Raw genomic sequence first — 21,722 nt, forward strand, 5'->3', positions numbered from 1 at the left:
TTTGAAGGGGCTCACAAGCGGCACCGAACGCATCCGTACTGCCCTAATGCATTCTGAGTGGACGCGGATCCGCTCAGAATGCATCAGTCTGGCAGCGTTTAGCCTCCGCTCAGCAAGCGGACACCTGAACGCTGCTTGCAGCGTTCGGGTGTCCGCCTGGCCGTGCGGAGGCAAACGGATCCGTCCAGACTTACAATGTAAGTCAATGGGGACGGATCCATTTGAATTTGACACTATATGGCTCAATTTTCAAACGGATCCGTCCCCCATTGACTTTCAATGTAAACGGATCCGTTTGAAGCTACTTCCAGACTTAGAATTTTTTCTACAATATAATGCAGACGGATCAGTTCTGAACTAATCCAAAGTCTGCATTATATGAGCGGATCCGTCTGGGCAGACCCCAGACGGATCCGCTCTGAACGCTAGTGTGAAAGTAGCCCAACAGCTTTTTTTAAAACAAAAAAAATTATGTTTTAGTGTCTCCATATTCTGAGCCATAGTTTTTATATTTTTTGGGCAATTGTCTTAGGTAGGGGCTCATTTTTTGCGGGATGAGGTGACTGTTAGATTGGTACTATTTTGGTGGGCATATGCCTTTTTGATCACTTGCTGTTGTACTTTTAGTGATGTAAAATGACAAAAAAAAAAAAGTCCACCAAGACGGCTTAACATGGATCTGAGATTGACCCCTTGACCTCTGTAGGGGCAGGAATACAGAGTTTAAAAGGCCACCACCCACCCTCACCCTCAGTGCTTTCCAAATTACCAAGTGGGTGCAGCCTTAATTTTATATAAATATTTCTTTTTTTTCTTTTTTTTTTTTGAGAATTTATACTCTAACCCCTCTTTAAATCTTCAGGGGGGGGGGGGGGGAATTTATCGTCCGTCATGGTGGACTCAAGGAAACAGAATTACCAGTAAGTCTAATTACGGTTTTTCCATTTCGTCCACCACGACGGCTTAACATGGAGAACTACCAGAATTTTTATTTGGGTGGGTAACTGCCTGCAAGACCTTCTGGCCGAAGGTCAAGTCAGCAGAAGCCAAAACGTTCATTCGATAGTGCTTAATAAAAGGTATTAATACTGGACCAGGTCGCTGCTCTGCAGATTTTATCTAAGGAAACACCTCCTCTTTCTGCCCATGAGGAGGCCACAGCTCTTGTGGAATGAGCCCTTATCTCTGTAGGATTTTCAAGACCCGCCATCTGGTAGCAGCAAGATATGGTGGACCTGATCCAGCGCCCAATAGAGGCTTTGGATGCTTTCTTTCCTTTGTTTGGACCAGCAAACTGAATGAGAAGATTATCTTCTTTCCTGAATTCTTCTGTTGCTTTTAGGTACTGTAAGACAGTATCTCGAACATCCAGGAGTTGATATTGATCCTCAGATGTACTCAACATCTCTTTAGGAAATGATGGGAGGACGATTTCCTGGTCTCTATGAAAGTCAGAAATGACCTTCGGAAGGAAACCCGGATCCAACCTTAATACTATTTTGTCGGGGAACACATAAAGATGGGGTTCTCGACAGGAGAGTGCCTGGATCTATCCTAAACGTCTAGCTGACGTCAGGCTGTTTGTTTTGGGGATTAAGAAGGAAACCTCTGCCCTTTCTTCCTTTTTGGTAGCTCCACCTACCTGTTTTCCCTTTCCCCCTATAGGACCTGCATTGGGTGTTAAAGGGACGAAAGGGCTTCTTTTTGTTTTCCTCAGGGAAACCCTTCTTTTTATCGGCCACTTTCTCGAGTATAGAATCCAGAACAGGACCAAAAACATATTCTCCTGATAAGGCAATAGAGCATAATTTAGACTTTGACGCTCTATCGCCTGCCCAAGATTCCATCCACTTGCGGAATTAGAAAGAGCAGCATCTTTTGCGGCAAACCTCACGGACTCGGCTGAGGCATCCGCCAAAAATGCTGTAGCTGATTTGAGGAGAGGAATGGTATTTAAAATTTCCTCTCTTGAGGTTTTGTTCTTAATATGGTTTTCCAGCTCGTTAAGCCAGAAGTACATAGATCTGGCTACAGAGCAGAGGTCGCGCTACATTTTTTCTGGAAGAGTAAAAATACTCCTCTTACCATTTTTGAGGAGTATTTTCAGCCGATGAGGAGTATGAAAGTTAATACGAAGGCCTACATAACATTAAGGGGTTGCTATTTATGCAGGGAAACCATTACTAGTACTCTGGAACTGTCTTCCATGCATAAATAGCAAATTTAGACAATTTTTTATTTAGCTGAGGCCACTGCTGCGCTGAGGGGGTCGGCACCACTGAGGCCACTGCTGCGCTGAGGGGGTCGGCACCACTGAGGCCACTGCTGCGCTGAGGGGGTCGGCACCACTGAGGCCACTGCTGCGCTGAGGGGGTCGGCACCACTGAGGCCACTGCTGCGCTGAGGGGGTCGGCACCACTGAGGCCACTGCTGCGCTGAGGGGGTCGGCACCACTGAGGCCACTGCTGCGCTGAGGGGGTCGGCACCACTGAGGCCACTGCTGCGCTGAGGGGGTCGGCACCACTGAGGCCACTGCTGCGCTGAGGGGGTCGGCACCACTGAGGCCACTGCTGCGCTGAGGGGGTCGGCACCACTGAGGCCACTGCTGCGCTGAGGGGGTCGGCACCACTGAGGCCACTGCTGCGCTGAGGGGGTCGGCACCACTGAGGCCACTGCTGCGCTGAGGGGGTCGGCACCACTGAGGCCACTGCTGCGCTGAGGGGGTCGGCACCACTGAGGCCACTGCTGCGCTGAGGGGGTCGGCACCACTGAGGCCACTGCTGCGCTGAGGGGGTCGGCACCACTGAGGCCACTGCTGCGCTGAGGGGGTCGGCACCACTGAGGCCACTGCTGCGCTGAGGGGGTCGGCACCACTGAGGCCACTGCTGCGCTGAGGGGGTCGGCACCACTGAGGCCGCTGCTGCGCTGAGGGGGTCGGCACCACTGAGGCCGCTGCTGCGCTGAGGGGGTCGGCACCACTGAGGCCGCTGCTGCGCTGAGGGGGTCGGCACCACTGAGGCCACTGCTGCGCTGAGGGGGTCGGCACCACTGAGGCCACTGCTGCGCTGAGGGGGTCGGCACCACTGAGGCCACTGTCGCAGTGATTTTATGGGGTTTAAAGGGTTTGTCCTAAGATCGATATTTAAAGAGGACCCCGCACTTCTCCGGATTTCTCTGTTTTGGAAACTACTTGCACCCCCTATGTAATAACAATCCTGGAGCATCTATTCTTATGACTTTATGTTGCACCATTCCTCTTATTTCTGCTATTACTTATGAATGACTTGCTAGCAGTTTGCAGTGAAGGTCCAGATGGGGGTGTCACTGCACAGCCTGATATTTAATCAGTGCTGTCAACTGGTAACCCCCCCCCGCTGGACCTTTATTGCAGACTACTCGCAATTTGTTCTTAAGTTCTAGTAGGAATAATAGAGGAATGGTACTGTGACAGATCCATCTGTATAGGCCTATATTGCTGGTTCGTCTGTTTGCCTTCCTTTCGCTGGATTTCCTGCCCGTATGCCCCTGTTCGTGTGTTTCCCCAAATACCGATTGGAACTACTGAACGGACGGCCACCCAGGAGAGGAGTGTGCTGCTAGTTAACCCAAATGGCCTCATTGTTCACAAAGGACTTAAACTAACTTGAACTCCTGGTCTAATGCGTGCCATTTTGGGATGTTAAATGTCTGTGTATTGAAAAGGGTTGTGACATTGTATGTTTAAATGGTGATGTCTGTTCTGTTGTCCCCACATGTGTATTGTGGTTACCCTCTGTCTTGAGAGATAATGGGATTACTCCTCAGGTCTCCAGGGCAGAGAGGAGGAGACCATGATGCATTGTGGGGGATGTATTGTCTCTGTAGTGCTGCATGTCTGTCCTGTGTCAGTCTCCATTCTGGTCCCCTAGGGGCGTGTCCACCAGATGGAGACCTGCATAAATACGGGTGGGTAGCCCTCAATAAAATTGATTCCTGTTTGACTTTCAAGACAGAGCTTGGTCTCGTTTGTGGAGGGATTTATTATTGGGACAGCGCTTTCGTATATTGCTAGCTGTGGAAGGAGTTCGACTGAATTGCTGATCGGGAGTTGCCACTTCGTATGCTCCATTCGGGAGTTTGACGATCGGCTGGATTAAAAACTGCATTTCTGGAGAAAGGGGCTTATTCACTAAACGGCGGCTTCATCTACCTGACGGTGAGTGTCGTAACAATTGGTGGCAAGCAACGGGATGAATCCCACCGCCCAGAAGGCCAGCTACAAATCCCAGGGTGGAAATGCAGTATGAGGAATTAAGGCGTGCTACCCTTAAAGATATATTGGAACGCAGAGGACAATCAGCGAGTAATCTCAAGAAGAGAGAGATTATTTCTATATTATTGGAGATGGATGCAGCACAGGGAACGGAGAGAGCTAATGTGCCTGGCATACTGGATTTAACACCCGAGGAGGTACAATTTAACCGGGCAGTCCAGATAAGGCTGGCACACCTTGGCCCCAACCCTGCAGCAGATATTGTGATCCAGGTGCAAGCAGCAGTAGCAGCACAACAGGCGCTCCAGGGAAGAGGAGCTGCAGCAGCAGAGGTACCCCATAATAATAATGGAAGGAGAAAGGTACCTTTTGCTGCATTTAGACATTTTGTGGAAACGGAGGGAGAGATTGACGGGTTCCTGGCCGATTTTGAAAGGCAGTGTGCCTTACACCAGGTACCCACAGAGGAATGGGTCACTATCCTCTCTGGGAAATTATCCGGCCGGGCCAGTGAGGCTTTTCGGGCCATCCCAGAGGAGGAACTTACAAGTTACCGGGCAGTAAAAGATGCCCTTTTGGCCAGATACGCCGTCACCCCTGAGGCGTACCGGCGGCGATTCCGGGACACTAACAAGCAGGCTGGCGATTCTTATGTGGAGTGGGCATGCAGGGTACACCGCACCGCAGCCCAGTGGATGGCAGGGTGCCAAGCGGTAACTGGGGAAGAGGTGCTGCAAGTATTTTTGTTGGAGCACTGCTTTGATCGGTTACCTGCAGGAGTCAGAGAGTGGGTTAGGGACCGCAAACCCGCTACCTTACCTGAAGCTGCTCGTCTGGCCGATGAATACACAGATGCACGAAGGCTAGACCAGACAGCAGCCAAGGTCCGTACCCGAGTGGAGTACAAACCGGCAGCACCTCCAACCACTACTGTGTATCACCCCCCAGCGCAACGCACCCCCACAATACCACCAGCGAACAATTATGTTCAGCCAGCTCGGTTCAACGCCCGGGATTACTCTCAGCCTATCCGGTGCTATGGGTGCAAACAGTTGGGGCACAAGAGACTGGAGTGCCCATTGAACAATAACAACCAAGCGCAGTCGTGGAGAAAACCAGCCGGCGGACATCAGCAGCCACCCCAGTCTTCCGCTCACTGTCTTGAGCAGGAGGAATTTTGGGGTATACTACATGAGGCGGATCCAGTACAAGCAGCCCAGCAGGATAACTGGCAGCAACACAGGCAGACTGTTAGACTAAATGGCAAAGTGGTCACTGGTCTGAGAGACACCGGAGCCACTATAACCCTGCTCCAAAAGAACCTTGTTTCGGAACACCAACACACTGGAAATACTGTGGCAGTGAGGGTAGCAGGAGGCGCCGTGTTCTGTCTACCTGTTGCCCGGGTTCATTTGGATTGGGGAGTGGGCTCTGGACATGTGAATGTGGGGGTTATGAAAGACTTGCCTGCTGATGTCTTGCTCGGGAATGACCTGGCCCCTTTGGTTTCTGCTTATGCTCCAATGGGACCTGCTGATGTCAACCCAGTGACTACCCGGACCCAGACCCGTGCTGCTGGAACCAGCCCACCTGCTGCTAAGACCCAGGTAAGACCCGATTCCCCGACTGATACCCTAGGACAGACCTTTGCTAGCTGGGATTCCCCAGAGGAGTTTGGGAGGGAAACTCAGGCAGATCCGACTCTCCAGAAGTATAGAGACAGAGCAGATACTGGAGAGGTAGGAGTAGATGGGGAGCGGTATGAATGGGTTGGGGACAGGTTATATAGGATCCCTAAACCGTCCCAGAAAAGTGTTGCCCATCCGCCGAATCGACAGCTGGTGGTGCCCGCAAAATACCGGCAGGAGATTCTGCGGATAGGGAATGATGTTCCATTAGCCGGACATCTAGGGTCCCGCCGCACAGCCTATAGGATCATGCAGAATTTCTTTTGGCCAAATTTTAATCAGGCTGTGCGGATATATTGTAGTACGTGTGACACTTGTCAACGGGTAGGAAAGCGGGGGGACCACCCAAGAGCTAGGCTTATGTCTATGCCTATCATTGGGGAGCCCTTTGCCCCCATAGCCGTTGACATTGTGGGTCCACTGGCCAGGGCTAGTCCATCCGGTAAGAAGTATATTCTCACCGTGGTGGACTATGCCACTCGCTATCCAGAGGCAGTAGCGCTGTCTAATATAGAGGCAGAGACAGTTGCTGATGCCCTGGTTAGAATTTTTACTAGGGTCGGGTTCCCTAAGGAGATTCTCTCTGACCAGGGAACCCAATTTACCGCTGTGCTCACCCAGCAACTGTGGAGGGTGTGCGGCATTAAACCGATACTTAGTTCCCCATACCATCCACAGACTAACGGCCTCTGCGAGCGATTTAACGGCACCCTCAAACAGATGTTGAGGACCTTTTCTCACACTTGCAGAGACTGGGAGCGATTCCTGCCTCATCTGTTGTTTTCTTACAGAGAGGTGCCCCAGGAATCTACTGGGTTCTCCCCCTTTGAGTTGCTCTATGGGAGGAGGGTCCGCGGACCCCTAGATCTCATTAGAGGCCACTGGGAGGGGGAGACAGAGCAAGAAGGGACCCCCATAGTACCGTATGTCCTGGAACTCCGGGACCGCATGGAGAAACTGTCCCTGATGGTAAGAGAGAATCTCCAGGTGGCCCAGGGGAGACAGAAGAGATGGTACGATCGGGGTGCCCGGCAGCGAGTCTTCCAGGTTGGGCAGAAAGTGCTAGTGCTCAAACCTGTGAAGGCGAACAAGATGCAAGCATCTTGGCAGGGCCCATATAAGGTGGTAGCTCAGGTGTGTGATACTACCTACCTCATAGCCAGCTGTTCAGATGAGAGGATCCAGCGATCCTTTCATGTGAACATGCTAAAGCAGTATCAGGAGAGACCGGAGGATGTCGCTGCAGTATGTGCCCCTGCTGCAGACGATACAGAGAGTTTACCCTTACCCGATTTGTTAGAGAGGGACTCCCAGACTGACCTTTCTAGTCTTGTACAGCTAGGGGATAGATTAAGCCCCACAGAGAAGGGACAGGCAAGACAGCTTCTGTGGGAGAAGCAGGCGACGTTCTCCCAAGAACCTGGCTACACTACCCTAACTGTACATAAGGTAGAGACCCCTGGACAGAACCCCCTGCGACAGCCCCCTTACCGTATCCCTGAAGCAGTCCGAGAAGGAATGCGGAAGGAGATACAGGAGATGACCCAGCTTGGGGTCATCGAACACTCCTATAGTCCTTGGGCTTCGCCTGTAGTCCTGGTGCCTAAGAAAGATGGGACCACGCGGTTCTGTGTAGACTACAGGCGGCTCAACGAGCGGACCACCACTGACGCCTACCCGATGCCCCGGGTAGACGAATTATTAGATCGTATTGCCAGGGGACGCTATCTGACCACCATAGACCTGTGTAAAGGCTATTGGCAGATTCCCCTGGCCGAGGATGCTATCCCCAAGTCGGCCTTCGTCACCCCATTTGGCTTGTACCAATTTAAGGTCATGCCATTTGGGATGAAGAATGCCCCGGCTACCTTTCAGCGTATGGTGGATAGACTTCTCGATGGATTCCAGGAATTTGCGTGTGCATACCTGGATGACATTGCGATCTACAGTGGGTCCTGGGAGGAACACCTAGTACATGTAGGGGTAGTTTTGGACAAAATTCGGGCGGCTGGCCTAACATTGAAGCCAGAGAAGTGTCATCTAGGCATGGCTGAAGTGCAATACCGGGGTCACAGAGTGGGGTGTGGGAGCCAGAGACCGGAGCCGGCTAAGATAGAGGCAGTAGCTAACTGGCCCACACCTATCACTAAGACCCAGGTGTTAGCCTTCCTAGGGACAGCAGGGTATTACAGACGCTTTGTCCCAGACTACAGCACTATTGCTAAGCCCCTGACTGACCTGACTAAGAAAAATCTCCCTAAGCAGGTCCTGTGGTCTCCGGCTTGTGAAGCTGCGTTTCAAGCACTCAAACAGGCTCTTGTAAATGCCCCTGTCCTGGCTGCCCCAGTCCCTAGCAAACGTTTTCTCGTCCATACAGATGCTTCCATGTATGGACTGGGGGCTGTGCTGAGCCAGGTCGGGGAAGATGGAGGAGAGCACCCTGTCGCATATCTCAGTAGAAAGCCGTTACCCCGAGAAGTGAGTTATGCGGCAGTGGAGAAGGAATGCTTGGCCCTGGTCTGGGCATTGAAAAAGTTAAGCCCTTATTTGTATGGACAGGAATTTTCCCTTGTGACGGACCACAATCCCCTGGTCTGGCTTAACCGGGTCACAGGAGACAATGGTAGACTGCTGCGGTGGAGTTTAGCTTTACAACCGTATAACTTCACCATCAGCTACCGACCCATCAGCTACCGACCCGGTAAGCAGAATGGGAATGCAGATGGATTGTCCCGGCAAACCGACGTTCTTGCTACCTCCTAGTCCGGTCATCCCCAAGTTGACCCGCTAAAGGGTCAAGCCGGGTCTGCCGGAGTGTCCCACAAGGGGGGAGCCGTGTGACAGATCCATCTGTATAGGCCTATATTGCTGGTTCGTCTGTTTGCCTTCATTTCGCTGGATTTCCTGCCCGTATGCCCCTGTTCGTGTGTTTCCCCAAATACCGATTGGAACTACTGAACGGACGGCCACCCAGGAGAGGAGTGTGCTGCTAGTTAACCCAAATGGCCTCATTGTTCACAAAGGACTTAAACTAACTTGAACTCCTGGTCGAATGCGTGCCATTTTGGGATGTTAAATGTCTGTGTATTGAAAAGGGTTGTGACATTGTATGTTTAAATGGTGATGTCTGTTCTGTTGTCCCCACATGTGTATTGTGGTTACCCTCTGTCTTGAGAGATAATGGGATTACTCCTCAGGTCTCCAGGGCAGAGAGGAGGAGACCATGATGCATTGTGGGGGATGTATTGTCTCTGTAGTGCTGCATGTCTGTCCTGTGTCAGTCTCCATTCTGGTCCCCTAGGGGCGTGTCCACCAGATGGAGACCTGCATAAATACGGGTGGGTAGCCCTCAATAAAATTGATTCCTGTTTGACTTTCAAGACGGAGCTTGGTCTCGTTTGTGGAGGGATTTATTATTGGGACAGCGCTTTCGTATATTGCTAGCTGTGGAAGGAGTTCGACTGAATTGCTGATCGGGAGTTGCCACTTCGTATGCTCCATTCGGGAGTTTGACGATCGGCTGGATTAAAAACTGCATTTCTGGAGAAAGGGGCTTATTCACTAAACGGCGGCTTCATCTACCTGACGGTGAGTGTCGTAACAGGTACAATATAGAGTCACAAGAATTGATTCCCCAGAATTGTTATTGCATGGGAAATGCAAGTCGTTACTAAAACAGACATGTCCCCTTCAAGTACATGATCGCTGGGGGCCCCACCTTGGTTACCATGTTCTAGTGTTCTCTGGGTCAAGTATGGATAGGTAAATAGTGTTGATCTTGGGACAATCCCTTAAATATTTGCTGCTGTTTCTGTGCCGCTGGTCACTGGGGTTTGCCATCTATCACGTGGCCATTTCTGCCCACCAAAGTTACGTCCTCGTAGAGGAGCTCTCAGGTGGGCATGTCGGTGCCACATGGCCTCATTGTTGGTAGACTCTGAAGAGACCTGAGGCACTGGCAGAGCAGGACACAAGTACAATGGATGGTGGTGCATGCTGGTGCATAGGGCACAAGCGAAAGACCCGGGCACATACCTCTCTGGTGCCAGGTGCTCGCACCGCCACAGTCACATGTTGTGGAACTGGATGATGACATCACGCAGTGATAACCACCAGGCTCGCCTGTAGATCTAGGGAGCAGCAACCTTCGGCTCTCCAGCTGCTGTGAAACTACAACACCCAGCATGCACACTTGCTCAGTTGTTCTTGTAACTCCTAAAGAAGTGAAATGAGGATACTGGGAGTTGTAATTTCAGCACAGCTGGAGTGGCGGAGGTTGCTGATCCCTGATCTAGAGGTTGTCATTTTGTGTTATGCTTGATCTTGCTATAAAGAGGAGTTCGTCCTCCATGAACCATTGCATCTCATGCCACCAGATAATGCCACAAAATTGCCACCACCGCTGTGGATTATACAGAGGGACTATGTCTTGGAGGCTGTAAATGGCCACATGCAGTCCTTGTAGCACCATGTGCCGCCATGTGGCGCCGCATTACAAAAGAAATCCTTATAGCACACAATATCCCTAGTTCAGCGTCTGATGGGACATGCTACAATGAATTATCCTTGATGGATTCATAGGAAAGCTGACAGGTGACCTAGGTAGAGGTCTACGGGTGACAGGTCGGTCCGTTATGGAGGCATCCTTTTGGCGTGTCCAGCGCTGAGACCCCCGCTGACTTCTATAAGCAGGAGTCTGAAGCTCTCAGCCACTTTTCCTCACTGCTGAGCGCAGTAGTGAAGACGGTCGCCTAGACCTTCTATTGAGCCCGTCTTCAGTACCGCACTCAGCAGGGAAGAGAGACGGCGCTCGGCGGAGGCTTCAAACTCATCATTATAGAGAAAAACAAGGCGCTCAGACCACCACTAAATTTCACAGCAAGGCCACTTACCCCGTCAGTGAGTATCGTGCACCTCCTTCCTTACTTCAGAGCGCTGTGCCATAAGCTCCGGCAGCCCGCTCAAACTGACCAATAACAAAGCTTCTCACTATAAGGAGCCTTGTTATTGGTTGTTTCAGGCAGCAGCAGCATCACTGCGCTGCCTGTGCCATTCACAGCGCTGTTGAATGGCAGGGAAAAGTCTAAGGCGTATCGGTACACCTTAGACTTTTTCCAGGGAGTAAAATGGCCTGAACAGGAGTCTATGACGCTTGTACAGGCGTTATTGCGACCTCTGCTACAGAGGTTGCAGCTATGTTGGTTTTTATACCGAACATGGATGCTTCCCAGGACTTTTTTAGGAGAGAATCCGCTTTTCTGTCCTCTGTAATTGGGAGGAGTCCTCAAAGGGAAGGGAGGTCTTCTTGACCACCTTTGCCACCTGGACGTCGATTTTCGAAATCTCGTTAAATATTTTTGTGTCGCTTGGGTCAAAGAGTAATCTATTTTTGAATTCTCTGGGGACTCCCAGTCTCCTCTCAGAGTCCGTCCACTCATCCATGATCATATCATTTATACACTGCTCAAAAAAAATAAAGGGAACACAAAAATAAACACATCCTAGATCTGAATTAATTAAATATTTTTCTGAAATAGTTTGTTCTTTACATAGTTGAATGTGCGGACAACAAAATCACACAAAAATAAAAAAATGGAAATCAAATTTTTTAACCCATGGAGGTCTGGATTTGGAGTCACACTCAAAAGCCGGAATAAGTACTTACCGGTAATTCATTTTCCATGAGATCACCACGACGGCCATACAAGGAGATTGACCCCTGACCTCTGTAGGGGCAGGAAGCAGAGAAAGGTTTAAATGTTCCCCTCCCACCACCAAACACCAGTGCTTCCAAAATATCAGAGTAAAGGGTGGTGGCTACACACGTGAAAAAATAAATAAACAGGAGAAGATATTTCATCATATCAACCCCCGGGTAACAATAGGGAGGGAAATACGGGCCGTCGTGGTGATCTCATGGAAAATGAATTACCGGTAAGTACTAATTCCGGCTTTCCATATCATCACCACGACGGCCATACAAGGAGGTATATCAAATATGAATCTATGGGTGGGACACAGACTGAAGAACCCCTTGTCCGAAGGCCATGTCAGTCTTTTTAAAAAGATCCAACCTATAATGTTTGGCAAAAGTATGGATACTGGACCAAGTGGCTGCCCTACAGATCTCCTCTAGGGAGACACCCGCTCTTTCTGCCTGAGAAGAAGACATTGCCCTGGTAGAGTGGGCTTTGATATCGCCAGGGCAAGAAAGATTCTGTAGGGAATAACAGGAGGTGATGGTAGCTTTGATCCATCTAGCAATGGAGGACTTGGAAACTTTCTGACCCTTGTTTCTTCCTCCAAACTGGACAAAGAGGCAATCTGACTTCCTAAAGTCCTTAGTGGTCTCTAAATAATCCAGTACTGCCCGTCTGACATCAAGTAAATGAAGGGTAGATTCCCAATCATTAGATGGGTTATTAAACAAGGAAGGGAGGGTGATCTCCTGGTCCCTATGAAATTTCGAGACCACCTTTGGTAGAAAACACGGGTCTAGTTTTAGGACTATCCTGTCATCTAGGACCTGTAGGTAAGGCTCTCTAACTGAAAAGGCCTGTAGTTCACTTATTCTCCTGGCTGAGGTGATGGCAACCAGGAATGCAGTCTTGTAGGATTTGTGCTTCAAAGAGCAGTCACTCAGAGGTTCAAATGGAGGATGCGATAGCCCCCTAAGGACGATATCTAGATCCCAGGAAGGTACATGAGACTTTAGGGTCGGACGTAGTCTTGTTGTTGCCTTCATGAAGCGTTTTATCCACCTATGGCTTGCCAGCTCGGTGTCGTAAAAGCAACTAAGGGCTGATACTTGTACCCTGAGTGTGGATGGTCTTAATCCCATCTCGAAACCTCTTTGTAGAAAATCCAGAATCATCTGGATGTTTGGGGATGAGGTATTCGGTGAAGGCAAACCTGACCATGAGCAGAAATGCTTCCAGATCTTTAGGTAAATTGAAAAGGTCACCTTCTTTTTGGAAGCCTTTAGAGTTGAAATTACCACATCTGATAGACCCTGACGCTTTAGGATCTGGGTCTCAGGATCCAGGCTGCTAGGTTGAGGAAGTCCGGGTCCGGGTGTAGGATCGGACCCTGATGAAGGATGTCTCGTCTTTTTGGTAGAAACCAAGGACCTTCGCTGGCAAGGTTCCACAGGATTAGGAACCAGCTCCTCTTTGGCCAGTAGGGTGTCACCAGAATGACTGAAGTACCGTCCTGTATGATCTTCTGTACCACCCTCGGTATTAATGGAAGAGGAGGGAAAGCGTAATGGAGACCTCGGTTCCATCTGAGAGAGAAAGCGTCCAGGAAACTCGGGCTGTCTCTGGGATGTAGGGAACAAAAAACTGGTAATTTTGAGTTTGCTCGAGTGGCAAAGAGATCTATTGTAGGTCTCCCCCACCTGTCCACTATCATCAGGAAGACCTCTTCGTTTAAGGACCATTCCGAGTGATCTATTCTTGCCCGACTTAGGTAGTCTGCTTCCACATTTAGGGACCCCTTCAGGTGGACTGCAGATACTGACCGGACGTTCGCTTCGGCCCAGGCGAATATTTTTGCCGTCAATTCCAGCAGGCTGCACGAACCTGTGCCCCCCTGATGGTTTAAATACCTTATCACTGTCGTGTTGTCTGACAGGACTCTTACATGATGGCCCTGAAGATGAACTTTTGCTTGTCTTAGAGTCTTCCAGACTGCCCTTAATTCTCGAAGGTTTGATGACTGGAGGCTGACAGATCTGGGCCAGACTCCCTGGTAATAAACTTCTCCGACCTTTGCTCCCCAACCGTACTGGCTTGCATCTGTGGTGATCTGGGCATAGGGGTTTCTTGACCACTGCACCCCCTTGGAGATCTTTAGCCTGTCCTTCCACCAAAGAAGGGAGGTCTTTATCCTCTGAGGGATGATCACCCTTTGGTCTAAGGAAAATTCTCTTCTGTCCCAAACCCTGAGGATCCACATCTGTAGGGTTCGAAAATGGATCTGACACCACTGAACGGATGGTATGCAGGATGTAAGGATCCCCAGTAGACTCATTGAGTCTCTGATGGAACAGAGATTCTTTGAGTTGAAGATGGAGATCTTCCTTTGGATGTCCTGTATCTTGCTCTGAGGTAAGCAGGTTATCTGTTTCTGGGAATCCAGAATAACCCCCAGAAACTGGATCTTTGTTGTCGGATCTAGCTGAGATTTTTTTATGTTGATCAACCAGCCCAGACTTTCTAGAGTTTGACGGAAGAAACTTAGATCTCTCAGCAGGAGAGGAGCGGAACTGTTTGAAATCAGAAAGTCGTCCAAGTACGTAAAGACTGTCAGACCTTTCTTTCTTAGATAAGCCACTACCTCGATCATTAGCTTTGTAAAAACTCGAGGGGCTGATGATATGCCGAAGGGGAGAGAGGTGAATTGGTAATGAAGGATTCTGTCGCGATGGTCTCTGACCGCGAACCTTAAGAACCGTTGAGAGCTGGGATGTATTGGTACATGATAATAGGCGTCGGTCAGATCGACCGAGCACATTACTGAATTGCTTTGGAGCAAAGGGACTATAGATCTTAGGGTCTCCATCCTGAATTTTTGATAAGTAATGTATCTGTTCAGGCGCTTTAAGTTTATAATTGTGCGGTAGGATCCCTCCTTCTTCTTCACTAGGAAGAGGTTGGAATAGAAACCCCCTCCCTGTTCGGGTAGAGGTACTTTCACCACTACCCCCTTTGCGAGTAATTCCCGGATGCCCACGTAAATGGGATGATTGAAGTCTGGGACCGCAACCTTGGTGACTAAAAATCTCTTTGGGGGAGGGCCCGAGAATTGTATTCTGTAACCCGACCCTACAATCCTCAGAGCCCAGGAGTTTGAGGATATTTCCTCCCAGCGGGGAAAAAACATCCTCAATCTCCCCCCCACCCGGATGTCACTGGTTTCCATTACCTTTCTGGGGAGCAGAAGCGGGAGCCCTACCTCTCCCCCCTTTGGGGTAACTGAAACGGCCCGACTTGCCCTTCCCCGTGTATTGACTACCTTGGTTGGAAGGGGCACGAAAGGGATACTTCCTTTTATAGACCTTCTCCTCCGGAAAACCCTTCTTTTTATCGGAGGCCCTCTCTAGGATTTTCTCTAGTTCAGGTCCGAAAACATATTCTCCAGAGAAAGGGATGCCACATAATCTGGATTTAGATACTTTGTCCCCTGACCAGCACTTCACCCACAAGGCACGGCGAGCTGCATTGGACAGACCCGCATCCTTTGCTGAAAAACGCACTGACTCCGCGGAAGCGTCTGCCAAAAAGGCTGTAGCGGATTTTAACAGGGGAATTTGTAGAGGAATCATCGGAGGCCCTATTCTCTAACTCAGAGAGCCAGATGAACATAGATCTGGCCACCGAAGTGGCTGCTATGTTTGATTTAAGCGTGAGCATGGCCGCTTCCCAGGATCTTCTCAGCAGGCCGTCAGCCTTTCTATCCAGCGGATCTCTGAGCTGAGAAGCATCCTCAAATGGTAGGCTGGTTTTCTTATTCACCCTAGCTACCTGGGCGTCAATCTTAGGGATGGTATTAAATGTCCTAGCTTCTTCCTGATCAAAAAGAAGCCGGTTTTGGAAAGATCTGGCGACGCCTAGCCGTTTCTCCGGATCTGCCCATTCATCCAAAATCATCCCCTTGATGTTATCGTTAATAGGGAAGACTCTGGATTTCTTTACCCTGAGACCTCCAAACATCTCATCTTGTACTGACGGCGTAGAGGGAACCTCCTCTACGCCCATAGTAGCTCTGACGGCTTTTAAAAGCTCGGGCATATCCTCAGAGGAGAAATAAAATTTCCTTGTTTTCTGAAAAATCCCGTTCAGAGAGTTTATCTTCATCCTCCATATGTTTAGAGGAGGAAGCTGAACCCCCATAAACCTCAGAGTCGGATGAAACATCATCGTCCGATTTGTGGCGTTTAGCGGGGGGCTCCGAAACAGGCTTCACTGTTTGAAGAGAGGAAAAAGCCGCAAAAGAGGATTTAATTTCTTCCTGCATCATGGACTTAATCTCGTCCATGAGGGACGGTTGTTCCTCCCGGACAATCTTAGTAATGCAAACCCTGCACAGTTTCTTAGGGTAGTCATCAGGAAGTCGTTTGAGGCATGAGATACACTTCAATGACTTCTTGGGTTTTCTCAGAGGTTCATTTGCAGTCTGGAAAAACCAAGAGAAAAAAAACCCCATTAAAATGTGCCCTGGTGAGAGAGGAAGAAAAACTCTCCCCCATGGGGAACTTACGGACGGTAGAGTAGAGGCCTCGGTGTGTTCAGAAGCAGACATCCTGAAGTACAGCCGAAATCAGGTAGGTACTCACCGCAGGACGCTGCAGGCAGGAGAATCCATTTGAATCTTCCCGCCTCCTGAAGCCGGCCCCCTCCGTCCGCGTCACTTTCGGAAACGTCCGGCTACCCGGAAGTGACAAATTTGTATAGCGCCGCACGGCGCTGGGTGCACAAGCCGGCATGGTTTCAATGAACCAGCGGGCATTACCGTGCTCCGGGAGCAGGCCCCAGATCAACCGGAGGCGAGTCTCTCCCCACCCCCCCCTGTCTGGCGTTAGTACGAGACCGCGGGCAGACAGGGGGGGCCCGCAAAAGCAGGTACGCGACTCCATTCCACTTCTGGACCTTCATCTCCACGGCAGCTGCCTGCGGAGACCTTTCTCCGCCCCTGTCCTCTGTAGGGACAGGAAACACTGGTGTTTGGTGGTGGGAGGGGAACATTTAAACCTTTCTCTGCTTCCTGCCCCTACAGAGGTCAGGGGTCAATCTCCTTGTATGGCCGTCGTGGTGATGATATGGAAATTAAAGTGGAAAAACACACTACAGGCTGAACCAACTTTGAAGTAATGTGCTTAAAACAAGTCAAAATGAGGCTCAGTAGTGTGTGTGGCCTCCACGTGCCTGTATGACCTCCCTACAACGCCTGTGCATGCTCCTGATGAGGTGGCGGACGGTCTCCTTAGGGATCTCCTCCCAGACCTGGACTAAAGCATCTGCCAACTTCTGGACAGTCTGTTGTGCAACGTGACGTTGGTGGATAGAGCGAGACATGATGTCCCAGATGTGCTCAATTGGATTCAGGTCTGGGGAACGGGCGGGCCAGTCCATAGCATCAATGCCTTCGTCTTGCAGGAACTGCTGACACACTCCAGCCACATGAGGTCTAGCATTGTCTTGCATTAGGAGGAACCCAGGGCCAACCGCACCAGCATATGGTCTCACAAGGGGTCTGAGGATCTCATCTCGGTACCTAATGGCAGTCAGGCTACCTCTGGCGAGCACATGGAGGGCTGTGCGGCCCTCCAAAGAAATGCCACCCCACACCATTACTGACCCAATGCCAAACCGGTCATGCTGGAGGATGTTGCAGGCAGCAGAACGTTCTCCACGGCGTGTCCAGACTCAGTGTGTCACATGTGCTCAGTGTGAGCCTGCTTTCATCTGTGAAGAGCACAGGGCGCCAATTGCGAATTTGCCAATCTTGGTGTTCTCTGGCAAATGCCAAACGTCCTGCACGGTGTTGGGCTGTAAGCACAACCCCCACCTGTGGACGTTGGGCCCTCATATCACCCTCATAGAGTCTGTTTCTGACCGTTTGAGCAGACACATGCACATTTGTGGCCTGCTGGAGGTCATTTTGCAGGGCTCTGGCAGTGCTCCTCCTGTTCCTCCTTGCACAAAGGCGGAGGTAGCGGTCCTGCTGCTGGGTTGTTGCCCTCCTACGGCCTCCTCCACGTCTCCTGATGTACTGGCCTGTCTCCTGGTAGCGCCTCCATGCTCTGGACACTACGCTGACAGACACAACAAACCTTCTTGCCACAGCTCGCATTGATGTGCCATCCTGGATAAGCTGCACTACCCGAGCCACTTGTGTGGGTTGTAGACTCTGTCTCATGCTACCACTAGAGTTAAAGCACCGCCAGCATTCAAAAGTGACCAAAACATCAGCCAGGGAGCATAGGAACTGAGAAGTGGTCTGTGGTTACCACCTGCAGAACCACTCCTTTATTGGGGGTGTCTTGCTAATTGCCTATAATTTCCACCTGTTGTCTATCCCATTTGCACAACAGCAAGTGAAATTGATTGTCACTCAGTGTTGCTTCCTAAGTGGACAGTTTGATTTCACAGAAGTGTGATTGACTTGGAGTTACATTGTGTTGTTTAAGTGTTCCCTTTATTTTTTTGAGCAGTGTATTTTCGTTTACTGGAAACACTTTAGATTTCTTGGCCCTGAGCCCCTCAAACATTTCGTCCTGGACCGATCAAGGTTTTTGTACCTCCTCTATGCCCATGGTTGCTCTTAGGGCGTCTAATAATTCTTCCATCTCTTCAGAAGAAAATAAATATTTTTTCCTGTGCTCCACTATCTCTCCCTCTGACAGTGCGTCTACGTTCTGTCTAGAGGTGGAAGCGTCTTCGTCCATGTCCTCTGATTCAGAGGAGGATGGAACGGACACTAACATTTTTTTTCGCAGGTGGAGTCGGAGGAGCAGAGGATTTTTATATCAAAATGTAGAGGAGGTAAACCAGTGGCACTACACCAAACCTATGGTTATTCTGGATGCCGATACCGAGGAGTGATGCCTCACGGTGGTGCTCAGCCTGTAGCAGCAGTAAGTATGCAAAATATCTTCAAACGAAGGAGAAAAACAAAACGAGCGGCACTGCCATGGAATAAAGTGTACCTTTCTATAACCGGTGAGTGCCGCTCGTTTTGTTTTTCTCCTTCGTTTGAAGAGCAGAGGATTTTATTTCGCTCTGAATCATTGATTTGACCTCCATAAGTATGGCTGGTTGCTCCTCTTTAACAAGCTCATTAATACAGATTTGGCAGAGCTTCTTTTTATGATTTTCCAGTAATCTTTTGTCACAAGTAGCACATCTAGGGATTTTGGCCTTAGTTCTGGGCTCTTTAATTCCCTAAAAGAGGAGCAACCCAGTATCAGTAAGCTATTGCAAGAGGTACATAACCACATGATACATATTTTCTTTTCCCCACAGGGGGACTCACGATTTGAGCAGCCGAGGGGGTATCTGTAGAGTCCATCTGGTCTGCAGGGGTATTGGGGGGCCGACATCTGGAGCAGGAGCCTTTACTGGGACGCTAGACCTTTCAAATCTCCCACCTGCAGCGATGGATGCCGCGTCTGACGTCATATTTGTGCGCGTGCGACCCGGCTCATAGCTCCTGCCGGAACGACGCTGCAGCTTCACACATGGGTCCGCGAGCAGCGCGTTCGACAGTGCGCTGTCAGCTTCCTACAGGAGGGAAGGGGGACCCTGCGCTTGGGGGAGGGATTCAGGCCCCCGCAAGAGCAGGAACGAGATCCACTCCATGTTCTTCCTCTGCCCAGGTCAGGGCAAAGCCGCCGGAGGGCAGAGGGAAAGGATAAGGTAGCAAAAAAAAAAATAACAAACGCTGTGTCTTCACACCTCCAACAGGAGGTCTCTCTGTGAAGTGCCCCCCGTAGGGACAGGAAACAGTGAGGGTGAGAGTGGGTGGTGGCCTTTTAAACTCTGTGTTCCTGCCCCTACAGAGGTCAAGGGGTCAATCTCAGATCCATGTTAAGCCGTCATGGTGGACAAAATTTTATTTAGCACAGTTTTTATTTTTTACGGTGTTCATCTGAGGGGTTAGGCCATGTGATATGTTTATAGAGCCGGTCGATACGGACGCGTTTTTCCGGATGACACCGGAGAGACGGATCCGGTATTTCAATGCATTTGTCAGACGGATCCGGATCCATCTGACAAATGCCATCCGTTTGCGTTTGGATTGCCGGCAGACAGTTCAGGTGACGGAACTGCCTGCCGGAATCCTCTGCTGCAAGTGTGAAAGTACCCTTATCTGGGGACAACAAAAATTAATAATAATAAATTCGTCTCATCTTTATCTTCACCTTCTCTAACCTTGCCCACTCCTCTGCTGATGTCTATAAGCATGTGCCTGGAATGCAATCCAGTGCTGAGGAAGAAGGGGCCGACTTACCCCTGCCAGAATGACAAACTCCTAGTGGTAGCATGCCTTGATGGGCACCAGGACAATAAAAGGAGAAGACCGTTCTTGGTCAGGTAAGCCAGTAAGCATGTCAAAGCAGAAACAACAAAAGGACTTGCGGGGACACATGTCCCAAACAGGGAGCAGTGCTGGGACAAGAAGTATATCAGCAGGTCACCTGTCATGTAGTAAGATCAGGGATCTATTTACCATCCTTGGATAACCCATCTCCATGCACAGCTGCGTTCCCATCCCTCCCATCACTTGAAAGGAGCAGTGCTGCAGCTCCCTGCATAGTGGATGGGTAGAAAAACTACTGCCACAGGCATACACAAACTGTTAGGAGAGAGCAATTGTCAGGGTAGTATGGAGTTATTTTCCATAACTGACAATTGCTCTCTCCTAATAATAGAGCGTATCATACACTAATCTGCCCGCTGTAGTTTCTAGCCACAACCATGATAAAGCATGTTCAGGAAAATGATTTTCTGCATGTGGAGGGCACTTACTTTCCCGCAGTCTGTTCTTGAAATCGGGGTCGCTTCTCCTTTTTCTGTCGAAATAAATGCAGTAACCTAGAAAGAGCGCCCCACACACCCCGGCGGCTATAGCGCTAGTCTTCCCCACTACCACCATCTTCTCCTTTCTTCAGTGGCAAATGTCGCACAGCACAATTAAACGTCAGTAACAGTCGCCGTATACACTCTCCTTCTGCACCCTTGAAGTGAAAAAAAAAGCCAGCCTATCATAGATGACGTCATCAACTAGCGCCAGCAAGACAAAGCACGCGGTGCTTTTCCCTTATCGCGTTTTTTTATTTTTTTGTGAAGCTTTATTATTATCCAACAAACACACAGAAAGGTTTCACGTGACAATTATTTTACCAGGTCATGTGACTAAGGCGTTCTGCTCGCCAGTCTAGGGGGACTGGGGAGTGTGTGGGGAAGCGTCTGCGTCATGTCTTATTTCATAGATGTTCCTGTTTTGTATTTAGTAGCGCTGTCCTACAACAGTGCAGGCAACCTTTGCTACTGGTGTGTTATTCACACTGGTCTACGTTTACTAGCGTGCGCCATGATTTTGGCGTGAATTGTACTAGGTTTAGAGAACCTTTATGGGGGTCATTTATGATCGTTTTTTGTGTAAAAATACTTTTTAAACTGCTGTTTGACAATATTTGTTGCACTAGCCTTTTTTTTTTTTTTTCTTTTTTTTTGCACCATGCTCGCTACTGGAGCTGGGACATCAGGCCTTAGGCCTCTTTCACACGGGCGAAATGAGTGAGGTGAATGCATAGCACCCTCGCTGAATCCGGACCCATTTATTTCTATGGGGCTGTGCACGTGAGCGGTGATTTTCCCTTTATGGGGGTCATTTATGATCGTTTTTTGTGTAAAAATACTTTTTAAACTGCTGTTTGACAATATTTGTTGCACTAGCCTTTTTTTTTTTTTTTCTTTTTTTTTTCTTTTTTTTTGCACCATGCTCGCTACTGGAGCTGGGACATCAGGCCTTAGGCCTCTTTCACACGGGCGAAATGAGTGAGGTGAATGCATAGCACCCTCGCTGAATCCGGACCCATTTATTTCTATGGGGCTGTGCACGTGAGCGGTGATTTTCACGCATCACTTGTGCGTTGCGTGAAAATCGCAGCATGCTGTTTATTGTGCGTTTTTCATGCAACGCAGGCCTCATAGAAGTGAATGGGGCTGCGTGAAAATCGCAAGCAAGTGCGGATACGGTGCGATTTTCACGCA

At 49.7% G+C, this 21,722-nt stretch overlaps 1 protein-coding gene across 1 annotated transcript in view; it reads right to left on the reverse strand.

Moving 5' to 3' along the window:
- Positions 1 to 20,749, reverse strand: part of TOMM20 (translocase of outer mitochondrial membrane 20) — a 112,664-nt gene extending 91,915 nt beyond the window's left edge. Inside the window, 1 exon segment of the mRNA XM_040429304.1 lies at positions 20,475 to 20,749. Coding sequence (XP_040285238.1) covers positions 20,475 to 20,601 — 127 coding nt within the window. The 5' untranslated portion in view covers positions 20,602 to 20,749.
- Positions 20,750 to 21,722: the final 973 nt, after the last annotated feature.

Source organism: Bufo bufo, chromosome 4 (genome assembly GCF_905171765.1).
Source record: "Bufo bufo chromosome 4, aBufBuf1.1, whole genome shotgun sequence".
NCBI classification, from domain to species: domain Eukaryota; kingdom Metazoa; phylum Chordata; class Amphibia; order Anura; family Bufonidae; genus Bufo; species Bufo bufo.